This window comes from Scatophagus argus, chromosome 19 (genome assembly GCF_020382885.2).
Source record: "Scatophagus argus isolate fScaArg1 chromosome 19, fScaArg1.pri, whole genome shotgun sequence".
Classification (NCBI taxonomy): domain Eukaryota; kingdom Metazoa; phylum Chordata; class Actinopteri; family Scatophagidae; genus Scatophagus; species Scatophagus argus.
In genome coordinates, this window is record NC_058511.1 from 4,566,067 (window position 1) to 4,587,269 (window position 21,203).

Consider the following 21,203-nt stretch of genomic DNA (forward strand, 5'->3'; position numbering starts at 1 on the left):
CTGCGGCGACACGAAAAACTACTTCCGGTATCGCACTTCAAAATAAATCCTCATTGGACCAAAAAAAAAAACTGCTGGGGAGGACACATGAGTGTTTTTCCTCGTGGTAACAAAAAATCTTGAATGCCATTAAGTTAAAGTTATCAGAAGAATGGTTAAACATTTTTGGAAAAATAACTTGGATCTGGACTGGGATCTACCGGCAGGTGGAGTCTGGCAACTTGGGCTGGGAGGCAGATTTGTAGAAGGATGAACACAGAGTCTACAAACAGAAGGTGGCGACCTCATCCTCATCCTGACCTGTTTGCTCCATACAGGGATCCATACAGGACCTGTGGTGTCCTTCAGGTGGGCCCACAACCGCAGATGTGAGGGCGACAGTCCCGCAGCCAACCCGTCCATCCTGTGATGGAGGGTTTCTTGGGGATTGCTGTTATCTTGTTTATATTACACATCATTAACATTAAGCTTGTCTCGTATCATACAAGGAATTTGTGAAGGATTTCCCATAAACCAAATATTTCTTTGCAGCTCCCCAAACAGGCAGCATCTAAGTGCTTTCTGCAAGTGACAAGGAAATCAAGTGTGGAAACCACAATAATCACAGTCAGTACGTAATTCATTTCTTAGATAATCAATCATATTTTTACGAAAACAGTGAAATCCTGTACTCAGCTGATTTTACCAAAAAAAGGAGCTTCAATGGCCTTTATTGTGAAATCCAAATGCATTTTCCTGTCTCTGTCTACCAGACTTAACGCTCTTGAAAGGACTTTTCCAGAAGTTTTGTAATTTATTGGCAGCGGCCCTCAGAGCTGCTGAGCAGAAAGACAAACATTTGATTCATCCTGAGCGTGACTCACCAATAATGACACTTTCCATGTGTTTATCTGCATTTTACCAAACCATATTATATGCTTCACTACTAAAATATTCGGTATTCCTATATATGTACATATACCCTCTGCCAATAATAAAAAAAACAGAAAAATTACAAAAACACAGTAAAACAATCAAACATAATAATAATCATAATAATCAAATACAACAAACAATATAATCCCAGGCCAAATGTAACAAAATACAAAAACAAAAACAAAAACAAAAATACAAAATAAAAATATTTTAATTTCAGTGATTAATCAAACTTGCATTGCGTATAACAGCTTAATCATACTTTCATGTATTTTATTTAGACATACTTTTACTATATGTGTTATTAAATGCAGTTCTCTCTCTGGTTTTTCAGCAAAGGTATGTTTTTGCATGTCACAGCAATAAAAGCACCATTTCAACTAATCACATTTCTTTAAAAAAGGCTCTATTCTTACAGAGCAGCGTGGACTGAAGGGTGTGGGAGTCACAGGAGGAGGAGGACGGGGTCATAAAATCTCATTAAAAACTGTGCATTTGCAAATTTGGGAATTTAAATCCGGTATTTATTCCTTCTCACACTCTTTGGACCGTGTCTAAACAGCTCAGGGGTCACCGGCGTCTAACCTTTGGACCGTCGTGACTGAAATCAGCCTGTGCTAACATGTGCTGCAACTTTCCGCAAGTGTGAGGAGGCTTTTGGGAATCTAAAGCAGGAAAAGGAGGAGCACAGCAGGGTTCAAAGATGGACGCACACACACACACACACACACACACACACACACACACACACACACACAGGACTGTACCATCTCAGGGGGGATGGATGTTCCAGTAATTCACTCACACACGTTCATACACTCGAGCACAAATTCCTTACTTCTGTGTCAGCAACACTCGTCTCTCTGCAGGGTTGCGAGCTGCTGCCTAATGGTTCAGTAAATGTTTGCACTGCACCCATAGCAAAACCTGTGGAGTTTGTTGTTATATACACCATATAGACAAAAGTATTCCGATATGGGGCTGTTTTTTAGGGTTTGGACTCGGCCCCTGACTTCCAGTGAAGGGAAATCTTAATGCTTCAGCACACCAAGACATTTTGGACAATGCTATGCTTCCAACTTTGTGGCAACAGTTTGTTGAAGGCCCTTTTCTATTCCAGCATGACTGAGCCCCAGTGCACAAAGCAAAGCTCCATAAAGACATGGTTGGATGAGTTTGGTGTGGAAGAACTTGACTGGCCCACACAGAGTCCTGACCTCAACCCCATCCAACACCTTTGGGATGAACTGGAACGGAGATTGCGAGCCAGGCCTTTTGGTCCAACATCAGTGTGTGACCTCACAAATGTTCTACTGCATGAACTTCATATTAATGTCTATGTATTTAGAATACAATGTAATGGTCAGGTGCTCCAATACTTTTGTCTTTATAGTGTATCATACTTTTTGCAATCTCAAAAACTGACACTAGGTGGCAGAACCTCCATTCTTATACATTAAGTTCTCCTTATGTCCTAAACCTCCCAACACTGGTTACACACAGTATTTCACTTCGTGTTTTCAATTGTTTACCATGAGTTGGATATTTCTACTGTTTACAAGTAAATAGGTTCTTAACAGTGGCTGCTGGCATGACAACAGCTTTAGTTGATTTACTCTGTTAAGCAAAGTTTCTATCCACACACAACACGGGACTGGAAATGTGACAGTATTTAAATCTTAGCGATCATGTGGGATGGAGTGAAACCGATCAGATTTTATCCTGCACTCAGAGCCAGATGTTCATTTTAAATTGTCCTTCCATGCTGTCACTGCTTCTGGAGACTTCGTTACTCTAAAATGCACTGCGAATCAGACCAAGATGTGTGTCATCACAGTTGCTGTGAGGCGCCGGTGCAGAAGATTCTCAGGATTCTTTTGAGGATCTTGCAGTGTTTGCCCTTGATGCTGATTTACACTGATTTATAGCCTGAACTGAACTCTTCGGTTCACTTGCAATCTCAGAATGAAAAATCCTGGTCATCATGCAATACAAAAATAATTAAAAGATGCTACATAGTTTCACTCATTTTGACAAATTAGTTACTGCTATGAGTTACTGATGCAATGTGGCTGCAGGCACCAGCAGTTTTCTGATTAACAGTTCTGCACGTCACCGTTTACTGACCCTCACTGAGTTATTAAGACAGGTTCTTCTAGTGTTGGTATTGATGTAAACTTCAACCAATTAAGTTCACGGTAACTTTTTAATTGCATCATTGCACATCTCAGTAACTATCACACATGATTTTACAGCCCACACTGCAGGCAGGAAATCTGCTGGGCAGATGATCAGTCTGTATGTGGAGCAGGAACAAAGTCGAACAAAGTCCTCTCGAGTTTCTGACAGCAAAACAGAATTAAATGAGTGACAAAGAGACAGAAACAAAAGCATTTCCTACATGGTCCAAAGAGAAAATACTTCAGCAGTGAAACAGCATCCTCTTTAGAAGAAGAAAAAACAGACTTTATGGGGGGGAAATGTTGTCTTAATTTTAAGAAACATTAGCATAACAACAGCTGTTTTAAGAGCTTTTTAGGGAAAGCCTTCAAAAGCTGGCTGCAAATCCAGGCGCATCTTGCACACACACACAAAACATTTATCCTTGTTTTGTTTCTTTTCTTTTCTTTTCTTTTTATAAATACTTGACAAAAATGTTCCGCTCATTTATTACATTTTATTTTATTTGCAGCTTGTTTCTGCTGCCTATAAGTGGTCAAAAAAGTTACTGCATTGACTTGAATCTACAGTAAAGGTCTGAATCTAACAGTAGCACTGACTAAAAGATAAAGTTACCAACCAGTAGTGACCTGCAGGTACTTGTCTGACAATAACTTGTGTGTGTTTAGAAATGCTTCATGGCAGCACCTCACTTAAGTTAGATCTTAGCATCACACAGGCCAACAGTGCACAGGGGGAGCCAGCTGACAGTTTACCAACAGCAGATCCAGTGTGACGAAGCTTATTATTAGCATGTTCTGCACCACTTCGTCAGTGTGCGTCATGTGCCAAGCAGCTTCAGTGTTAAACTGGTGAGTCGAAACCGTGTAAGGTCTGCAGCCAGGCCTCAACATGCAAGGAGAGAGCGAGCTCTTCTAACACCAAACATGATCATCACGTGGCTTAACTGGTCCCACTGGTGGTGCTGAACGACCCGTGGCTGACAGGCCTCCAGTGAACTTCAAACATTTGGATGATTCTGGTATCAATTTAGGAGGAATTGTGCTCCTCTGAGAGAGCACAAGTGTGCTGGAATGTGCATGAACTGAGCTGATTAAGAAACTCCACATTCTCATCAGAGGCTGGTGACTCTGTGATCGAAGACGTTGGTCATTAAATCCTCATTTTTAAAAACTGTAGCATCCACAGTCAAAGCAACTTGTAAAGGAAAAGAGAGAAGGATGTGGCTTCAAAGCCGTTTAGCGATGGAGAAATAATCTGCAGTAGGGCATCATTCACTCTGTGGTGATGATCTAATGCCAAAACCACTTGGCTGCACTGAAACGTCGTGATAAGAATGTCCTTCAGGGTATTTGGTGCTGGAGAGAGTCTGTTTACATAGATTTTGCTGGCTGGTTGACCATGACATCAACAATTTAGTGACTGCAAATACCTTTGTTGTGTTCGCATGATGCAGCAGAGGTTTTGTGGGCACAACGTGGTCATGCCAGGCTATGAAACAAATCACCTTGGCTGATTTGTATCCCCTTCCAGTTTAAGGATGGGGGTTAAGAGGTCCTGATTCTTTATTAATGTTTCATTTACTCTCAAATAATACTTCAAATATTCAGTTGTTACTGAAGGAGCCAAACACATTTTTCACAGCCAGTGAGGCCAAAAAGTCAGTCAAGCCATTTATAAACGTAGGAGGCATAAACTGCAAGCCAAAAAGGAAAAATGAGTTTGGGTATCATGATTTCAATGTGTCTTTGATGGATTAGTGTTGGGAGCAAACTGCTCCAGTGGCTGAATGAAGTTTGGACAGTCATTACAATAAAACGCACTCTTCATTCACACTACGATGTTTACACTGAGTGAAGTACTCAGCAGGACTTCATGCTTTTTATGGCTGCACCATCTCGTCAAATTGAAATATATTATTGCATCTCCACGAGAATATAAAATAATGTCCTGTGGGATTAAGAAATGCTTGGCTGCACGGCGTTGTAAAGATTTGACCTGCCAGATAAACATTTTATAGCTTTGGGAAAAAGACACAGCGGCTGAGTTTTGTTTGCAGAGGAGAATGAATATAACCCACCAGGAGCCGTAATATACACCCATTTTCTTATTCAGCAGTAAGTAATTATATTAAAGTGTCACAGTGAGAACATGAGAGAAAATAAAAGCACTGAAAATCCACAATGCCAGACAGCCACTGGAGGTGCCTCGTCAGCAGGATGGCCGGATGTGTGAGTGTGTGTGAGTGTGTGTGTGCCCATAAGAGAAATACACCTGCCGGTACCCGAGGTTAGCTGGAACAAGCTGAGAAGACAGTAAGCTGTTGCCAGATTATACCTTTGACATGTGTGTGAGTGCGTAGGTGTGTGTTCACGGGAACCGTTTTCCTGTCTCACAGGCCGAGGCCACAGATATTCAAGGTGCTCGCTCCACAGCATTCAAACATTTGCTAGCAATTAGCCCCAGCCACAAAACTGACTTTCAACAAAACACACTGACCCTCCCTCCCTCCCTCCCTCCCTCGTTTTTTTCACCCTGTCCCTCTTCCAGTCCCTCCCTCATGTTCCAGTTTCTTTGTTCCCCTCCCATCTCTCTCTCTCTCTCTCCCTCTCTTTCTCTCTCTGTCTCTGCCTTTCATACCATCCTTCTTCTTTCTTGTCATCCCTCCCTCTCTGAAGTTGCACATGGTTTCTGTCAGAGGAGGTTCACTTTCCTCAGGCTCTAGATGGCAGAGGGATGATGCCAGGAAGCTGCAGGCAAAAACATGTTTAAAACTTTAGGGGAGCTTTGACGACTTTCCTTTTGCTTTAATAGACTTGCAAGTATATTTCCCATAATCTAAAAATCAGACAGTTTTGCACTTGCACAGGTTGTCGGTATGGAGTAACATTCAATGTGCCTGAGTCCTGAAACATTTGTCGCTCACCAATTTTCAAATCTGTGGAAATAAGACACTGTGGGACTTCTTTCACTGGAAAACTGGAAAGTGAGTTCAATGGCAACTTGCTGACTATTTTCATTGTTACTGGACACTTGCTTTGTGGAGGAAAGAAAAAGGTGAAGAGGACTGCAATATCATCAATTTGAAGATCAGCAAAACAGACGAGGATCCTTCAGCGAGGAATCATGAAAGGTAGAGTCATTTCTTTGCTTTCTTCTGCGTTACTTCTGCAAATGTTTATGCTATACCTTCCTGACCCCTCATCGCACAGACAAACTTTACTTTCACCAATGACTGAGTGTATTTGCCAGTGTGAAAAGTACTTCAGAGTGCCAACAGGAACAGTATCTGTCATTGTGGCACGCAGGCAGGCACCTGCACAGGGCACCAGCGACCACATATGCTTCTCATCTGCTGTGAAACTTGGCAGTATGGATCCTGAGAAAGTGCCGGTTTGTTGTTCTTGGATGTGAGACTTTGATCAGTCAGCTTTAAATCTCTATGTGTGTGTGTGTGTGTGTGTGTGTGTGTGTGTGTGTGTGTGTGTGCACACCACAGCCTCGTTTCATAAAACATAAAATGTTCTCTCTGCCAATCTGCCGCAGATTGACTTAATATCCCTTTTAATAGAGGCAGAATGAAAACATAACATCTGAATTTGAGCTTTTCTCACAACATGACATGAAAGGGGAGCTGCCTCTGGCTTTGAGGAGGGCAGAGGCTCACACACGACTCCCAGACGTACGGCATGAGAAGTGAAAGGCTGACAGAGATGGGAGGATACAGTGGGAACGGGAGGTTAACGGAGCGAGAGCAGGCAGGAATCCCACATGTGAGGCAGCAGCTTGAAAAGATGTTAAGAAGTGTTGATATATTCATTACCAAAAGCAATTGGCTTGTGATGAAGTTTTTTCCTGCGTTTATTATTGTTGTTAATTGGAATCTAAAGGTACATTTCCCTGTGTGTTGACGTTCCTTTTAAGACTTGGAGGAGTTAGTTTCCTTGGATTTTTTTGGAATTGACCACTTGCTGAACCACAATAGCAAAAATCTAATCGTAGCTCAGCAGCTGCAAATACTGGTTAGTTTACAATCCAGCAAATCAAGCCAACGTTCCTGAGGCATTTCTCTTGCAGTGTTAAATATGGAAGCATTACTGTGGGGATGCTGACTGTTCGCCCCAGACGTGCGGTTTAAGCCTTTCAGAGAAGACACCTTTTGGCCATCAAATCATAATTTCACTGCCTTTTCCAGGGTTCTGGTTTTAAAACACCTTCAACCATTAAAAAGCCAACATTCAGCAACTAACTCAAGAAGCTAATGTCTGGTTAATTAGATAGCGAGCCACAGCTGTGGCTTGAGCCTTCATGCTCAGGTACCCAGCACTCAAAGTCCCAAATCTTCCCACAGAGGAACAAAATGGCTGCACAGTAAGGGAGTAAGGGTTTCAATTATAACATTAATGAGCTTAATGTTGAGGTTGTCGGTCCAGATGCAGAGGCCGATGTGGGAGTCAACCAGCATACTGACACAAGAAGACCCACTGCTTGGTGAATCCAGGCGGCAGACTTGAGAACGATGAGGATGAGGATGAGGAGCGTAGCTGCAAAAGCTTCAGGTGTTGGGATACGTTTGCAGACAGTGACCGCTTTGATCGCGATGTCAGCAGCTGTGGGCATTAAAGTGAGGACAGCGATGAGGATGATATGGTCACAGAAGCAGAAGAACAGAGGAACTCGCTTCCTGGAGCACCCACAGAGAGAGGGAAAGCTACGAGGAGGAAGAAGATGAAGATGAAAGTAGCGTCCACAAGTCCAGGCAGTAACGGCACTGATCACTGTGAGAAACTGTGACAAGAGAAAGAATCAAACGGAAATCAAATCGACCTCCAACTCAGGTAGGTCACGTTGTTGCTCCCACCGAGCTTCGAGGAGGGGAAGCATCCCTGAACCATGAGACAACACAGCAAATTAACTCCAAGAACAGTTACAGTACTCTTCTCAGCCAAACAGCACAAGAGGTCTGTTAATGTGGTTTGCAGATATGCTGAGAGTGGGTCCAGCCCTGCCCGACCACAACACAACATGCTGCCTCATACATTCCTAAAAGGGCTCGAGAGGAAGAGGGGGTGGGGGTCCGCGGAGCCGAGGAGAGAGGACAGAGGGGGAGGATGGCAGACAGGTGTAAATTAGACAAAGGAGAAGGAAAGAATGAAGGGGAAGAGAAGGCAACGTACAAAAACTTTACTATATTACTATAACTTCACAGTCAAAGCATTTTGATTTTGGACTGAAAGTGGAGCTTTACTGGCACCATTTGGTCATTTAGTTAGTTAGTTATTAGACCAAGCTGTAATTTGAAGTTAACTGTCTTCTTTAACCTAGAAGCTCTGCACAGCTAACCCCGCTTGTCTCGGTGTCTCAGCCTGGCTGTCCAAAACAGTTTAGCCCTGAGAAAAAGCGATGTGTTTATGGGATTGTGGCTCTGAAAATCTCCTCTTTCACTGCTGAAACCACAATAAAAGAACATTCTCTTGTAATGGCTCGTCTGTTACTTCGGCCTCGCAGTCCACAGCAACACATTCCAGGCGTTTATAGTTTTGCAAGGAGAGATTGCACATTCCAGCCAGAGGGCACCAAAATGGCTTAGATGTCAACAGAGCTTTGGAAAGGGACTCATTTGGCTTTATGAGCGGTGGTCAAGACCTCCACTCTGATCTGGAGCAGGACCCGGCTTGTGACTGCTGGTTTCATTTAAATCTGGGTTTTGCTGAGGCTCTTGAGGGGGATTTTCTGGTCAAATTATCTTTAATGAATCAATGAAAGGAACACTGACAAGCAGGGCATGTTGAATCTCTTGATGTGTAGGTGGCATATTTGCATGTGAAATCATTACAGGTCACCAAAGACAACATTTTGCGCAATCCCCTGGCAAAATTAAAGTGCTGGGGGGTGTGTGTGGGGGGGTAAGGGTTTTGGAAAGTCCAGAACCACCACAGAGGAACCACAAACATGAAGTGGCGCTGATGGTTAGCTGACTCAAGTACAGGCCTGGCAATGCTTTCACAAACACGAAAGGTCTGATGGTGAAAGCGAACTGAGGAGGGAGAACTGAGTGGCTCCAAGTGATTCGATTTTTTTTCTTCTGTTCTTCATAAAGTTTAACTTCTGGTCCTGCTTTGACTCGCCCATAACCTTTTGTGTAGTTCTGTAACTGACATTCACATTGGCCATATGTTAGTTTTGTTGGATTTTCTTAGCACGTTGTTTGGTGCCTCGCCTACAAATACACATCCTAGCAGCATCTTTACTCCTTGCCACAACACATGTGCACACTTGTCAGACTCTGTGTATATTCAAACTGCAAATAAACTTCCATTTTCAGTTTGACGCACAATCCGGAAAAACAAGAAGGAAAACTTTTTTTGTTTATCTATTTTGCAGAAGACTTTACTGCAAATAATCCATTTTTAATCTCGCAGAGCAGTTTTATTACAGTTTGCCACTGACAAAGCTGACCTTGGTGTAATTATTTGTGATATTGTTACAGATGAAGTGCATTTTATTTTGTAATAGCCATAGTGTTGTTAGAATAAAATCACCCAAAGTAAAGGTTTTCTTTCACTCTGTTCTTCCACTTTTCAGCAGTTATTTCAAACACATTTTTCTCCCTTTAATGCAGTATGTTTAGGAAAGAAGAGCTCAGATCCAAACCATTTGTGCTGAGCTTTTGTTGGTGTTGAATCATCTGCTCCCACTCAGTTACGGAAAAGCAAAGACATGAGAGGTTTGTGAGGGAGTGGGAGTAAATACTGAGCTTGTTAATGAAGTATGACTCACCTAAAACTTCAGATAATCAGATACAAGTGTATGAGTGTATACTGACGATAAATAATAAAATATCAATATCATGTTAATAATACACATGCTAATATCAGCGGAGAAGTTAAGATTGTTGATCTTTTATCAGTGCAATTATTCTTTTTGTGCATTTTGTAAAGTTATGCAATCAGACATCTTCTTCCTGCACTTAGGAAAGGGATGTGAAACATTAATTTTGTCAGGACCGAACTATGGACCAAAAGTTTCAAAATAAGTTTATAAAGTTTTTATTCACAAAAGTACAAAACTGAAAATCACTCTTCAAAGAGAAAAAAAACGAAACTAAGAAGCAAAAACTCAGTAGCCTGAAGCGTGGCTAAGAAAACGAACAGAAAATCACTAGAACAAAATAACAAGACCTGACAGTGACAATGGCGTGGAGATGACGCTGGTTACCTGACACAAGGGACAAGACAAACTGGCACAGGACAAAGCGAGACGAGGACCATATAGACACAGACACAAGGTAAGGACACAGGTGGAAACCATCAGGGCGGAGACAGGTAAAGGAGGGAAAATAGACAAAGGGAAAAAGCAAAGCTGACGACAATAGACACAGACAGGAAGTAGAGACAAAATAAAACAGGAAATCACAAGACAAAACTGATAACTTAACAACGTTTCCCGGACATGACAAATTTGACTGATCTTTTGCCCCCATATTTTCTATAGAGATCCCAATAACACTGTTATCATTGATATTTTAGCTAAGTTAATCATGTAGTGAAAATCTCATATCATGACAGCCCTGCTGCACTTCATATGCCACATGATGCAGATGGCAGATGGCCACGTGTTTGTGCCATCAGAAAAGAAATAGTTTGGTTGCTTTTAGCTGCTAACTACTGCATGCTGCTTTTTAAATCCCCTGGTGGCGGACTACACTCATTACACGTTGATTTTGCTGCATTTGCTGCCGGCTTAAACAACGTGTGTGTGTATAAGAACATTGGTGCAACGTTCCTGCCATGAACAGACTATGGAAAAGGAGTCAGTGATTTGCCATTTTTAGGCGAGAATTGGGTGGACTGTGCTGTGCTGTGCTGTGCTGCTGTCGGATCAGCTCGGTTCTGCCCTGTGTGTGTTGGATGGGTCGACTTCCTCGCTAACAAGACACACGTACAGGTTTTTATTTCCACAGAGTGCAGGGAAAACACGAGGAGAGAGAAAGAGTAAAGGAAGGAGGTGAGGGAAGGGAGACATGCCCAAAGAGCAAGCAGATATTTGAGGGTGGATACTGATTCTGATTGTTTGGAATTTCAACATCCAGTGGCAAATAATGTGCTGACATTCAAACATCTGAAGCTGACCACAAAAGTAAAAACAAACAAAAAAAAAAGACAAGAATTTTTTTTTTTTTTCCCAGAAATGTATTTTAATCAGAGTGAGAAAGTCTCTGAAACAAGATTTAGAAGAGTTGAGACATGAAAACTGAAAAACTGGTCCTCAAGAAAATTATCAGTTGTGCTCCTGAACTTTACCCAAGCAGATCTGCTAAACCTAACTAAACCTTTGCTACAAGTAGCCGATCGCATACAGCATTTAGTAACAGTCACATGTGACAAACAATGCTATGTGCCATGTGTCTGAAAAAGGCAGTTTAGGAATAAAAAAACAGTCTGTTTTATCGTTTAGTTTCCAGGCGTCGTCGCTGAACCCTGTCAGCCTACAGAGACATTAGTCAGTCTAATCCTGGAAGAATTTCCTAAGGTCGACCCTCCCTTGAACTACTGTAAGATGTTTTCATTTCAACAAACAGTTCAGCGATTGACATCAGCGTCGGATGTCACGATTGCTCTTTCAGCAGCTGAAGTTTTTTGAAACTTCATCCACAAAATATTCAGCGTGGACATGCAGTTCTTTGTCTTATTTTGCATCTTTAATCCTTTCTTTATTCTAGTCTTTTAGTTCTTTCACCTCGCCTCCTGTTCCCCCTCTCTCCTCCTCTCCATCATTACGTCATCCACCCAGACCTGACCTCAGCTGTTCCACCACTGACTGACATAAACATTCACCTCATCCTGGCATTTGCAGAAGGTTTGCAAAGTGCAATTTGGTGTGGGCCAAAGTTAAACAGTAACTTCATTTGTGGAAGACCTAACATTAAATCCACCTCTAATCCAGTAATGCAGTGTGCAGACTGTGATTTGCCTCCTCTCTCAGTGAATTCATTATGAACATTTAGATAAAATGTTTGCACTAAAGCAGTCTGGTGTACAAGGGCTCAAAACATGAGTAATTATAAAGATGGCATCTGTTAAAAATGCCTTATTTAGGACAGATGATGTTTTTGACCCTTGGGTCTTCATCAGATGTGTACAACTGATTCTCCTCTTCCCAATGAGAGGATCAACGTGTCTCCATGTTGAGCTGATTATGTGGTTAACCACAGAGATTGATCCACAACAGACAATTTGGTTTCAGAAAACAGAAACCTTAAAGATCTTCTTACAACTCAAAGTAAACTGTAAACCAGTAAATCCACGTTTACAGTTACACCAATTTTTCTCTTACAAAATAAAACACAGTTCAGATCTCAAATACAAAGCTGGTGAATATTTGATACTCGCACCTTAGATTTTTCTTGAAATATTCCTTTAAATTATCTCACACGCTTTCAGATGTGTTGTCGAAACACGTGTGACTGCGGACATTACATTACACAGCAATGTTTCCCCAGTCTGGCAACTCGGGCTGACATTTATGGCCGACTCCTTTGGCAATATCAACCTGGCACCTTGGCAGAGTGTCCAACTGTCACTCTTCAACTAGTCAGCAACCTGCCAAACGTTTTGTCCCTCTGTGTAGGAGTACATATATATTTCCCAGCTCTCTCCCTTCAGAAAACAGCCTCCCGGCAGCTCCTAAACATCAAGTACCACACCTGCATCGCCTAAAGTGTGGGGTTGGGCACCAGTTTGGGTGGTGTCCTGTTGATGATGTGTTGCTTTTACATACAGTTATGAAAACACGACCTTGTATGTGTTCTGGGACTTTAAAAATAAACCGGACTTGTTTGGTTTATTGGGTCTCCCGGTCATATTCTGTCTTTTCCATCGGTCCTTTCCAGAGTGTGATGACAGCCTCCTCGGACACCTGTGCACACACAATACCCCCACCAGAATCAGCACACAAAACCGACAACTGTTCTCATTGTTTCAGCTACCACGGGGCTGCTTTCTCCTGAGTGAGCAACAGCCCAGAGAAAACATTTGGGGAGAGCAGAAACCTTCCTTTTTATTGTGCATCTGAGATGGCGTACTGAACATAATACAGAGAGTTGGGGAGGCTGTGGGGGATTGTGAGGCAGCTGTTTTGTATGATTTATGACGGTAATGACAGTAATAAAAACATGTTTCACTAGGCTTTGTTTTTTAAATGTCTCTTTTGTGTCTCTCTTTTCCTGTCTATCTTTTTATTTTATTTTTTTGGCAGACAACTACGGTGGATACGAGAACCAGCTATTCAAAGGTAAGGAACGTGATTTTTTTTGGAAATTTATTAGCTTTCTCCTCGAGAGTTAGATGAAAAAATGGACTTTCAACTTAAACTAGTGGAAATGACATGATAGCTTTTATATATCCCATGACGTGTTTGTTATGTGATCAGAAGTGTAACATGTTTTTACATTTTCACGTTTGGATTTTTTTAATTGTTTGGGGGTTTTTTTGTTTGTTTTAGAGGAGGATTTCAGTGGAGAAGAGGAAGTGCCTTCATTTAGAGGTGAGGACCCCACACAAAGTCTCTCACACAGGTTTTGTATTGATGCTTGACTTTACCATCCAGAGTGCTACTCCTTTTACATGTTGGTACATCTGCCCTTTTTACTCAGCTGCCTTCAGAACTGTGAATTATAAAACAGAACACATGATCATCTGATCCTGCATCCCTAAGGAATGTAGGCACGGGTCTGATTTGTGACTGTTTTGCTTTTATTCAGTTGTTCATTCACAGAAATTCATTGATGTGCACATCATGTGTTCTTCCAGGTCGCAGCAGAGGCGGATGCATGCGGTGCCAGCAGAGTCAGTCTCTCCAGCTGGCTGTCAAAGTCCTCTATGGCTTTGTTGCCTTCCTCGTCATTACTGTGGCAGTGCTGGCATCACTTGGTGAGCTCAGTTTGACTTTTATTTTATAATCAAGTACCAATCAGTGAATCCTGTTAAATAAAAGTCTCAGATTAGCACCACAAATACCCCAGATTCGATTCTCTTCCTCCCCTAGACGTTAATCCCTGAGGCTGGATGCCTGCCAGAGGTGGAAAAGGTTGTTCTCGACAGCCTTGTGATTAATTAGGCAATTCCGCTGATTATTTCTGACACTGTGCATTAAGAGTGAGAAGTAGGTTTATCATGGGATACAATCAGAGTCTGCCTTTCAATCTCTGTGTGTGTCTTAATAAAACACAGTCCATTTAGCTCCCATAAATCAAATGAATGTGGTCTTGGGTCCTGCATGCCATGTTTTACCTGACAGCTGCTCAGCACCAGCAGATGCTTTTCACATTAACGTCACATTTTATTGGGTTTGAAAGCCATAAATCTTCTTCTTTTACCACTGGTCAGGGATCTCTGAGCTCAGAGGGAGAGTGAGGTGTAGTGATGTCAAATCCCACAACACTCATACACGCTTGTATTCAGGTGTACAGAAACATGATAAAATTAAGTTTTGGTCTGCTGTGAACTGCAAACGGGAATTTCATTTTACTTGTACAGATGCTGGAAGCATGTAGACTTGCTGTAACCTCCCAGTTCTTCATCCTGTCCTTCTGCTTTGCCTCAACCAGAAGTCAAATTTACAAGAATTTGCCAAATTTTAAGATATGCGGTAAACTAAGCTCAATAGTTAGATTACATACAGACAGCTTTTGTTTTAGCTTGTTTGAATTTCAGCATCCTGTATGCAAGATTAATATTATACAGAGAAATATAATTATCACTTTGTAAATGTCCACATTTTATATGAAGCATCCAAAGACAAAACATTTACAAACATCCATTGTACCTAAACATGTGCGAACACACGTATAAACAGAATAACAGCTCTCTTTTTTAATGCTTTTACACAGAAACAAGAAAAAAATGAGTTTATGTTTGTTTCAACTTCCAGCACAGCTGTACAACACTAAAGCCCTAAAAACTTGAGTATAAACAGAAAGGATGTTTCACTTGGCTCCACGTCCCAACTGTGCTTGTGCACAAGGAAAACAGAAATTGGCAACCTTTGATTTTTCCTTGCCGGACATCTGTTTTCTGAAAAATACATTTTTCAGAAAAAAATCACTTAAGTACCAAATGTGTAATGGAGTGACACATTTGTTCAGCTCTTTGCTTCATGTAAAAACCACCATGTGGTGCTTGTAATGAAATCTGCGTAGAAATCTGCAGGGGCGGATATATGAAAATTCTTTAAGAGTGTTTTATGAAAATATATTTATATTTTTTACGTCTTGTAAGATTGCTGATGCATTGCTGGATTCAGGCGAAACCCTGAGCCTCGTCCAGCATCAGTGTCACAGCAGCTAATACGACAGAACAGGTGGTATGTGCATGTGGAAGCATTTATATAAGCAAACGCACTATGGGGCAGACCTGCATTAGTCCCCCGAGTCAGGACTTAGGATGCTGAGAAAGTCTGCAAACACACCTCATGCACACTTACACTCCCAAATTTACACTTGAACACACAGAAACCCGGACTCACTAAATAACTATTGCTCTCTTGGGAAATATGTTGGGAGAGCAGGACTCGGCCAGCTGGCTGAACCATCATTCGTCAGTGTTTTGGTTCAATTTATTAGCTAGTGAAAACTTTAAGTGTTTTGTTGTCGAGGCTTAAATGACAACTTCCTGTTTTTACTCCTTTAAATACTTCCCATGTCCTTTTAACACTGCTGGTGTTGATTGTTTCTGTATCATTTCTGTATCTGTATCCCGTGGTTATTTACTATCCCTGACTTTTACTTCTACTTGTACTCGATGTTCAGGCACCCGTGGTTAAAGCTAATGGTTTATTTCCCCATTGACTCCCACCGACATTCACAAAAACAAAACTGTGACGTGGCTATCAGCAGTATGCAATGCACTTGCACTTGTCAAGTCATAACCCTTCAACATTTCTGGCTTTGTCTCCAGTGTTCAGAAGGGTTGAAAGTCTGTCTGAGGAGGAGTCCACTTATCACAAGAAGATCTCCAGGGTTCAGCAGGGAATAGATGGTAAAGTAGCTGGAATTACTAACAGTCTGCTGTTGAGCTGTTCAACTGGTGACCTGCTTCTCTGTCTCTCTTTCTTTTTCTTTTCGTTTACTGTCTTTTTTCACCCTCTTTCATCCTTCAGATCTGAGCTCCACCTCTAACTGTTCAGGCTGTCTGGATGTGACTCTGTACAGCAAGGAGATCAGCAGGCTGAAGAGAGAGTTTGAAGACATCCAGAGAATGTTACTGGGACAGGAGCAGGTAATGCGATGTCTTCAAGTCGCTTGTCTTGGTTAACCAGTAGACCAGATCCCAAAGTCATTTTAATGGAAAGCTATAAAGCAGAGGGAAGCACCAAATTCTCAGATCTGAGCTTTCTTTAACTGGGTACAGCCCACGACTCCATTCAGTTCTGATCACAAACTTGGCCCCTTTGATCCCTGTCGCCCTCCAGGTCCTGGACCAGGTCTCCCAGTCCCAGGCCACAGTGAAGGCCACCAGTACCCGTTTGGCACGCGACATGCAAAACCACCTCATGTCAATCAAACTTCTCAACCAGTCGCTGGAGAGGTACCTGGATCGAGTGGACGGCTGGAAGGACGTGATTGAGGAAACTGAAGAGAAAATGAAGACTCTGACGGAGGATCAGTATCGCATCAAAGCTACGGCACAGCAAGTGAACATGACGGTGGCACTCAGGTGATTGAAAAGAAGGAAGAGACTGATGGCCAAATACAAAATGATGAATGAAAACAGCCTGATGTTTGATCCACTTCTGTCTTTTCCTCTGTTCTCCAGTACCATGTGGATAGATGCTTTGCAGAGAAAAGCAGATGAGGAGACTCTGGTCCTCCAGAAGTTGACCAGCGACTGGCAAAACTACAGCCGAGTTCTGAGTGCCATCAAAAGCAACGTGAGCAGCACAACCCAAAACATGCGTTTCCTTCAAAACAACATTGTGGCAGATCACCAGAGAATCGCCATGTCCAACGAGGTGTACTACGACCTCACCCAACAGGTATGTGTGTTTGTGTTTTTTACATTGCTGCTAGCAAATTTTTTAGACTGAGGTTAAAGTACTCTGCAAAAACAAAAATATAAAACAGAACCGCTATATCAGTCAGTACTCTCATTCCACCACTTAGTATGGACTCAGCTTGTTTGGAACCTTGGACCAGAACCATGACAATGTCAATGAGGGCCCTCACAAGCAAAGAAGTTCAACATACTGTATGTCTGTATTTTTTCCAGGTGATGAACCTGCAAATGCAGCTTGACAATGTGACATCTTTCATGGATGAACATGAGGAGAATATGCATGACCTTCACTACCATTCCAGGTAACACATGTAACACACGTGAACTACTACACATGGGAGGATATGTTATTGATTTCAGTCTATTCCTTGGAGATGAAATGTCTGATCTACATGCCTAATTACTCACCTTAAACGGAGTAAAATAAACCATATAACCCTAAAGAGAACTTTTTTGAGGATCAGATGTTTTGTCTCATTAACATTGTGTACAGATGTCCTCTCAACATGATCAATTGATGATACACACTCGACACTTATACACAGAAAGAGTGTTATCAGTCCAGAAATGTTCTCTTTAGGTACTATGAGAACCGGACAGGTGAGCGTTTCTCTGCACTGGATGGTCGTCTGAACTCCATCTCCATGGAGATTGATACAATCTCCTCCAGCATCAACGCCACCGTTAGCCACGTCCAGAGCATGTACAAGTACATCAACATCGAGAGCTCGTCCTGCCAGAGCCGCATGGGCAGACACACAGAAGATCTACAGGTAGCAACCACAGAGGAATTTCTTTCTTCTTGCTTAAGTATGTAAATGCAAATTAGAGTTGAAGTCCTGCACAATAAGATGTTATATTTTTAAAAAATACCTCACCATAGAAGGACCTCTACTGTCTGTCAGTGAACCACATTTATCAACATCTACATCAAATATTAGACACACCTCTTACCTTACAGTCATCTTTTTTATGTTCCTTAAATATTTTTTGATTCTGATAACTTGAAGTTTTCATATTTCAGGACAAAATTGCAAACTATGGCTAGCAAACACATCTGATTTGAGCACTCATGAAAGCTAAAGCACTTCTCCTTGATATTATTGACAGTGGTTCCAGATCAATGATAGTAATTTTGTTAAAGGTAGCAATATGTTTCATTTGCCCTACCGTCACTGTAACTTCCGGGGAGTCAAAGTGAGGGAGGAAGTCGGTGAATGTGACTAAACATAACATGTATCAAGCTTTAGAATATGAGTCAAGTCAGACAGATTTCCATCTGCAGTGGTTGTTGTTTATCAGTGAATACAACAATTCTCATGATCTGACACTACTTCACTACATCATCAAACTGTATGAGCAACTTGACATCGCAGGATTTTCATACTGTGCTTTTAAAGGTTTGCTAAGCTGGTTTGTAATGCCCTTACCTGTTTCCTCCTTCCCCTTATCATTCTTCTTTATCTTTATTCTCATATCATCCTCTGCTGTCTTGTGCAGAACCTCAACAACACAGTTTTGTTACTCCTCCATTTGGCCGACACACTCAGACAACAAAACATGTTGCTGAATGTGCGACTGGGTATGGATGTCAGGAACCTGTCCATGGTGATGGAGGAGATGAAGCTTGTGGATGTTCATCATACCCAGCTCATAAAGAACTTCACTATAGTAAAAGGTACATTTTGTTGTCATATGTCCAAAGTAGAACAAATACGTGTACCTTTGTTTTAAATCCATATTACTATCCTTTTTTAACAGGTGCTCCAGGACCACCAGGGCCCAAAGGGAACCGTGGTGAGACCGGCTCAAAAGGACCTGTGGGACTGACTGGGAAAAAAGGTGATAGAGGCCTTGCAGGAATCCAAGGATTGGCCGGAGAGAAGGGCTCAGTTGGGCTTAAAGGGGAACCAGGTCTAACAGGCCCCAAAGGCAACAAAGGGCCATTAGGACTCAAAGGAGCCAAAGGGTCTTTTGGTTCTCCTGGGCCGAGTGGTGAGAAGGGCCAGAAAGGTGACATGGGCATCTCTGGAACGGAAGGTGTCTCTGGACCTGCCGGGCCTCCAGGGATCCAGGGTCAGTCAGGACTACCAGGCATCATTGGGCCACCAGGACCAAGGGGAAAACCAGGGCCACAAGGACCACCTGGACCACCAGGAACCCCTGGACCACCAGGCTTCTCGTACCCCCATGACCGAATCAACACTCAGCAGCGGACCGTGACACCCGCTACTGGATCCAAGAGACAGTAGAAAAAGGAACGAAGACATTGACTCAGAGGTGATTTGTCTGAAAGGAACTGAAGGGATCTCATCCATTGTGACTGAAGATGCAATAATCCATTTCTATGGGATTATGCAAGACAAATGCAACAAGTCTATTTCGAGATGGGGCTCAAAGGAGGCATTCCCCTGACAATACAACATGGCCACATGAAATGAACCAAGAGGAAGGTGTAAAAAATACAAAACTCTGTGTACTCTGAGTAATGAGACAGAACAGTACCTGAGGCCAAAAATGAAATGTGTTTGGACAGACCTGGACTTTTGTATGGAGATATGTTGAAGAAAACTGCCTCTATGCAACACATGGGTCTCAGAGCTACTTCTAATGAGCAGCACCAAAGCAAAAGAATACCCAAATCAAGCAACGAATGACACAGTCTAAGATTTTACCAGAATTTAAAACTTGTCTTAGATCAAGAGGTTATTAAGAATACAAAAAATGCATCTTTTAGTGAATATTAAGTCTTGCCTTGTTGAATGCACTAAAATTAAAGAATATGTTTGAGGTTGTTGTCAAGCCACCAAAACCTCATGGGGCATAATAAATAGGAGGGCTTTTAACCACAGATTTGGACTGCAGCAGCGGTGTTTTCCCATTTCCCACTACTCAAGGGTTTACATTCTCATGCATTCCTACAACCTCGATTTCAAAATAGTTGAGAGGCTGTGTAAAACCTAATGAAAACAGAATGCAATGATTTGCAAATCCTTTATGACCTACAAAGATAATATATTTAATATTCAAACTCATTAGTGCTATTGGTTTTTTTTTAGCAATTATATACACTCATTCTGAATTTGATGCCTGCAACACATTTTGAACTAGTTGGGACAGAAGCAACATAAAAAAGGAGAAAGCTGTGGAACGCTAAAAAAAACATCTGTTTGGAACAATTACAAGGAATTTAGGGGTTCCACTGGCTACGATTCATAATATCATTAAAACATTCAGAGAATCCAGAGAAATCTCTGCATGTAAGGGGTAAGGCCAAAAACCAAGATCCCTCACATGACTATATAAAGGGTACCACATGGGCTCAGGAACACGACAGATACAACAGTGTGACTTTGCAGTAGAGGAGCATGGGTACTTGACTGTCTGCCATTGAAAATGTGAGGAGCATTATGAGGTCCAAAGAGATCTACGAGATCAGAGACACAAGACCATTTGGTGTATATGAAGCAAGAATAGGAAAATATTTCACTTTCAAAACTTCAACAATTAATGTCTTCAGTTTCCACACATTGAGTGTTGTTAAAAGGTGACATAACAAATGGTGCCATTGCCTTAACTTTTTTGGAATGTGTTGCTTAATTTAAATTCAGATCAAGTGTATATAATATTCACAATAAAGGTTACCTTTTGAATTTAAATTACTTGTCTTTGTACTTTTTCCTATTGAATACAAGTAGAAAATAATTGCAAGTCATTGTCATCTGCTTTTATTTATGTTTTACACAGCATCCTAACTTTTCTGAAATTGGGGTTGCATAAGGGCACAGAAAGTTGATGATTTTGTTTTACACATTGACACATCCCTTTTCTTTGGTTTTTAAAGTGTAAAAAATCTGTTTATTTCTCTTTTGGCGTTTCAGAGCGGGTACTCTGAAGACTTTTCAACTATGCAGAACTGTGTTTGAAGCAGTAAAACTGCAGAATACCCAGCATTTGAATTTCCACTGTTCCACACCTTTGTTTGAATTTGCTTCCAAATTTAGCTTCTATTGTTATTGCTGGACAAAGAAAAAGGAAGAAATAACTCTTGCT

General features: G+C 41.7%; 1 protein-coding gene across 1 annotated transcript; it reads left to right on the forward strand.

Moving 5' to 3' along the window:
* The first annotated feature begins 5,772 nt into the window (after positions 1–5,772).
* scara3 (scavenger receptor class A, member 3) lies at positions 5,773–20,809 on the forward strand. The gene is made up of 12 exons (XM_046373806.1): positions 5,773–6,229; positions 13,354–13,389; positions 13,600–13,641; positions 13,908–14,027; positions 16,053–16,133; positions 16,255–16,373; positions 16,567–16,811; positions 16,911–17,130; positions 17,364–17,452; positions 17,731–17,923; positions 18,651–18,828; positions 18,912–20,809. The coding sequence occupies exons 1-12, from the start codon at positions 6,223–6,225 to the stop codon at positions 19,400–19,402; spliced, it is 1,821 nt and encodes a 606-aa protein (XP_046229762.1). The 5' UTR covers positions 5,773–6,222; the 3' UTR covers positions 19,403–20,809.
* The last annotated feature ends 394 nt before the right edge of the window (positions 20,810–21,203 follow it).

What these genes read in the sequence shown, in the direction of transcription:
- scara3 (XM_046373806.1), top strand. An exon ending in GGTTCAGCAGGGAATAGATG is followed by an intron (nt 16,134 to 16,254) that starts GTAAAGTAGCTG and finishes TTCATCCTTCAG; the next exon opens with ATCTGAGCTCCACCTCTAAC. An exon ending in GACCTTCACTACCATTCCAG is followed by an intron (nt 17,453 to 17,730) that starts GTAACACATGTA and finishes TGTTCTCTTTAG; the next exon opens with GTACTATGAGAACCGGACAG.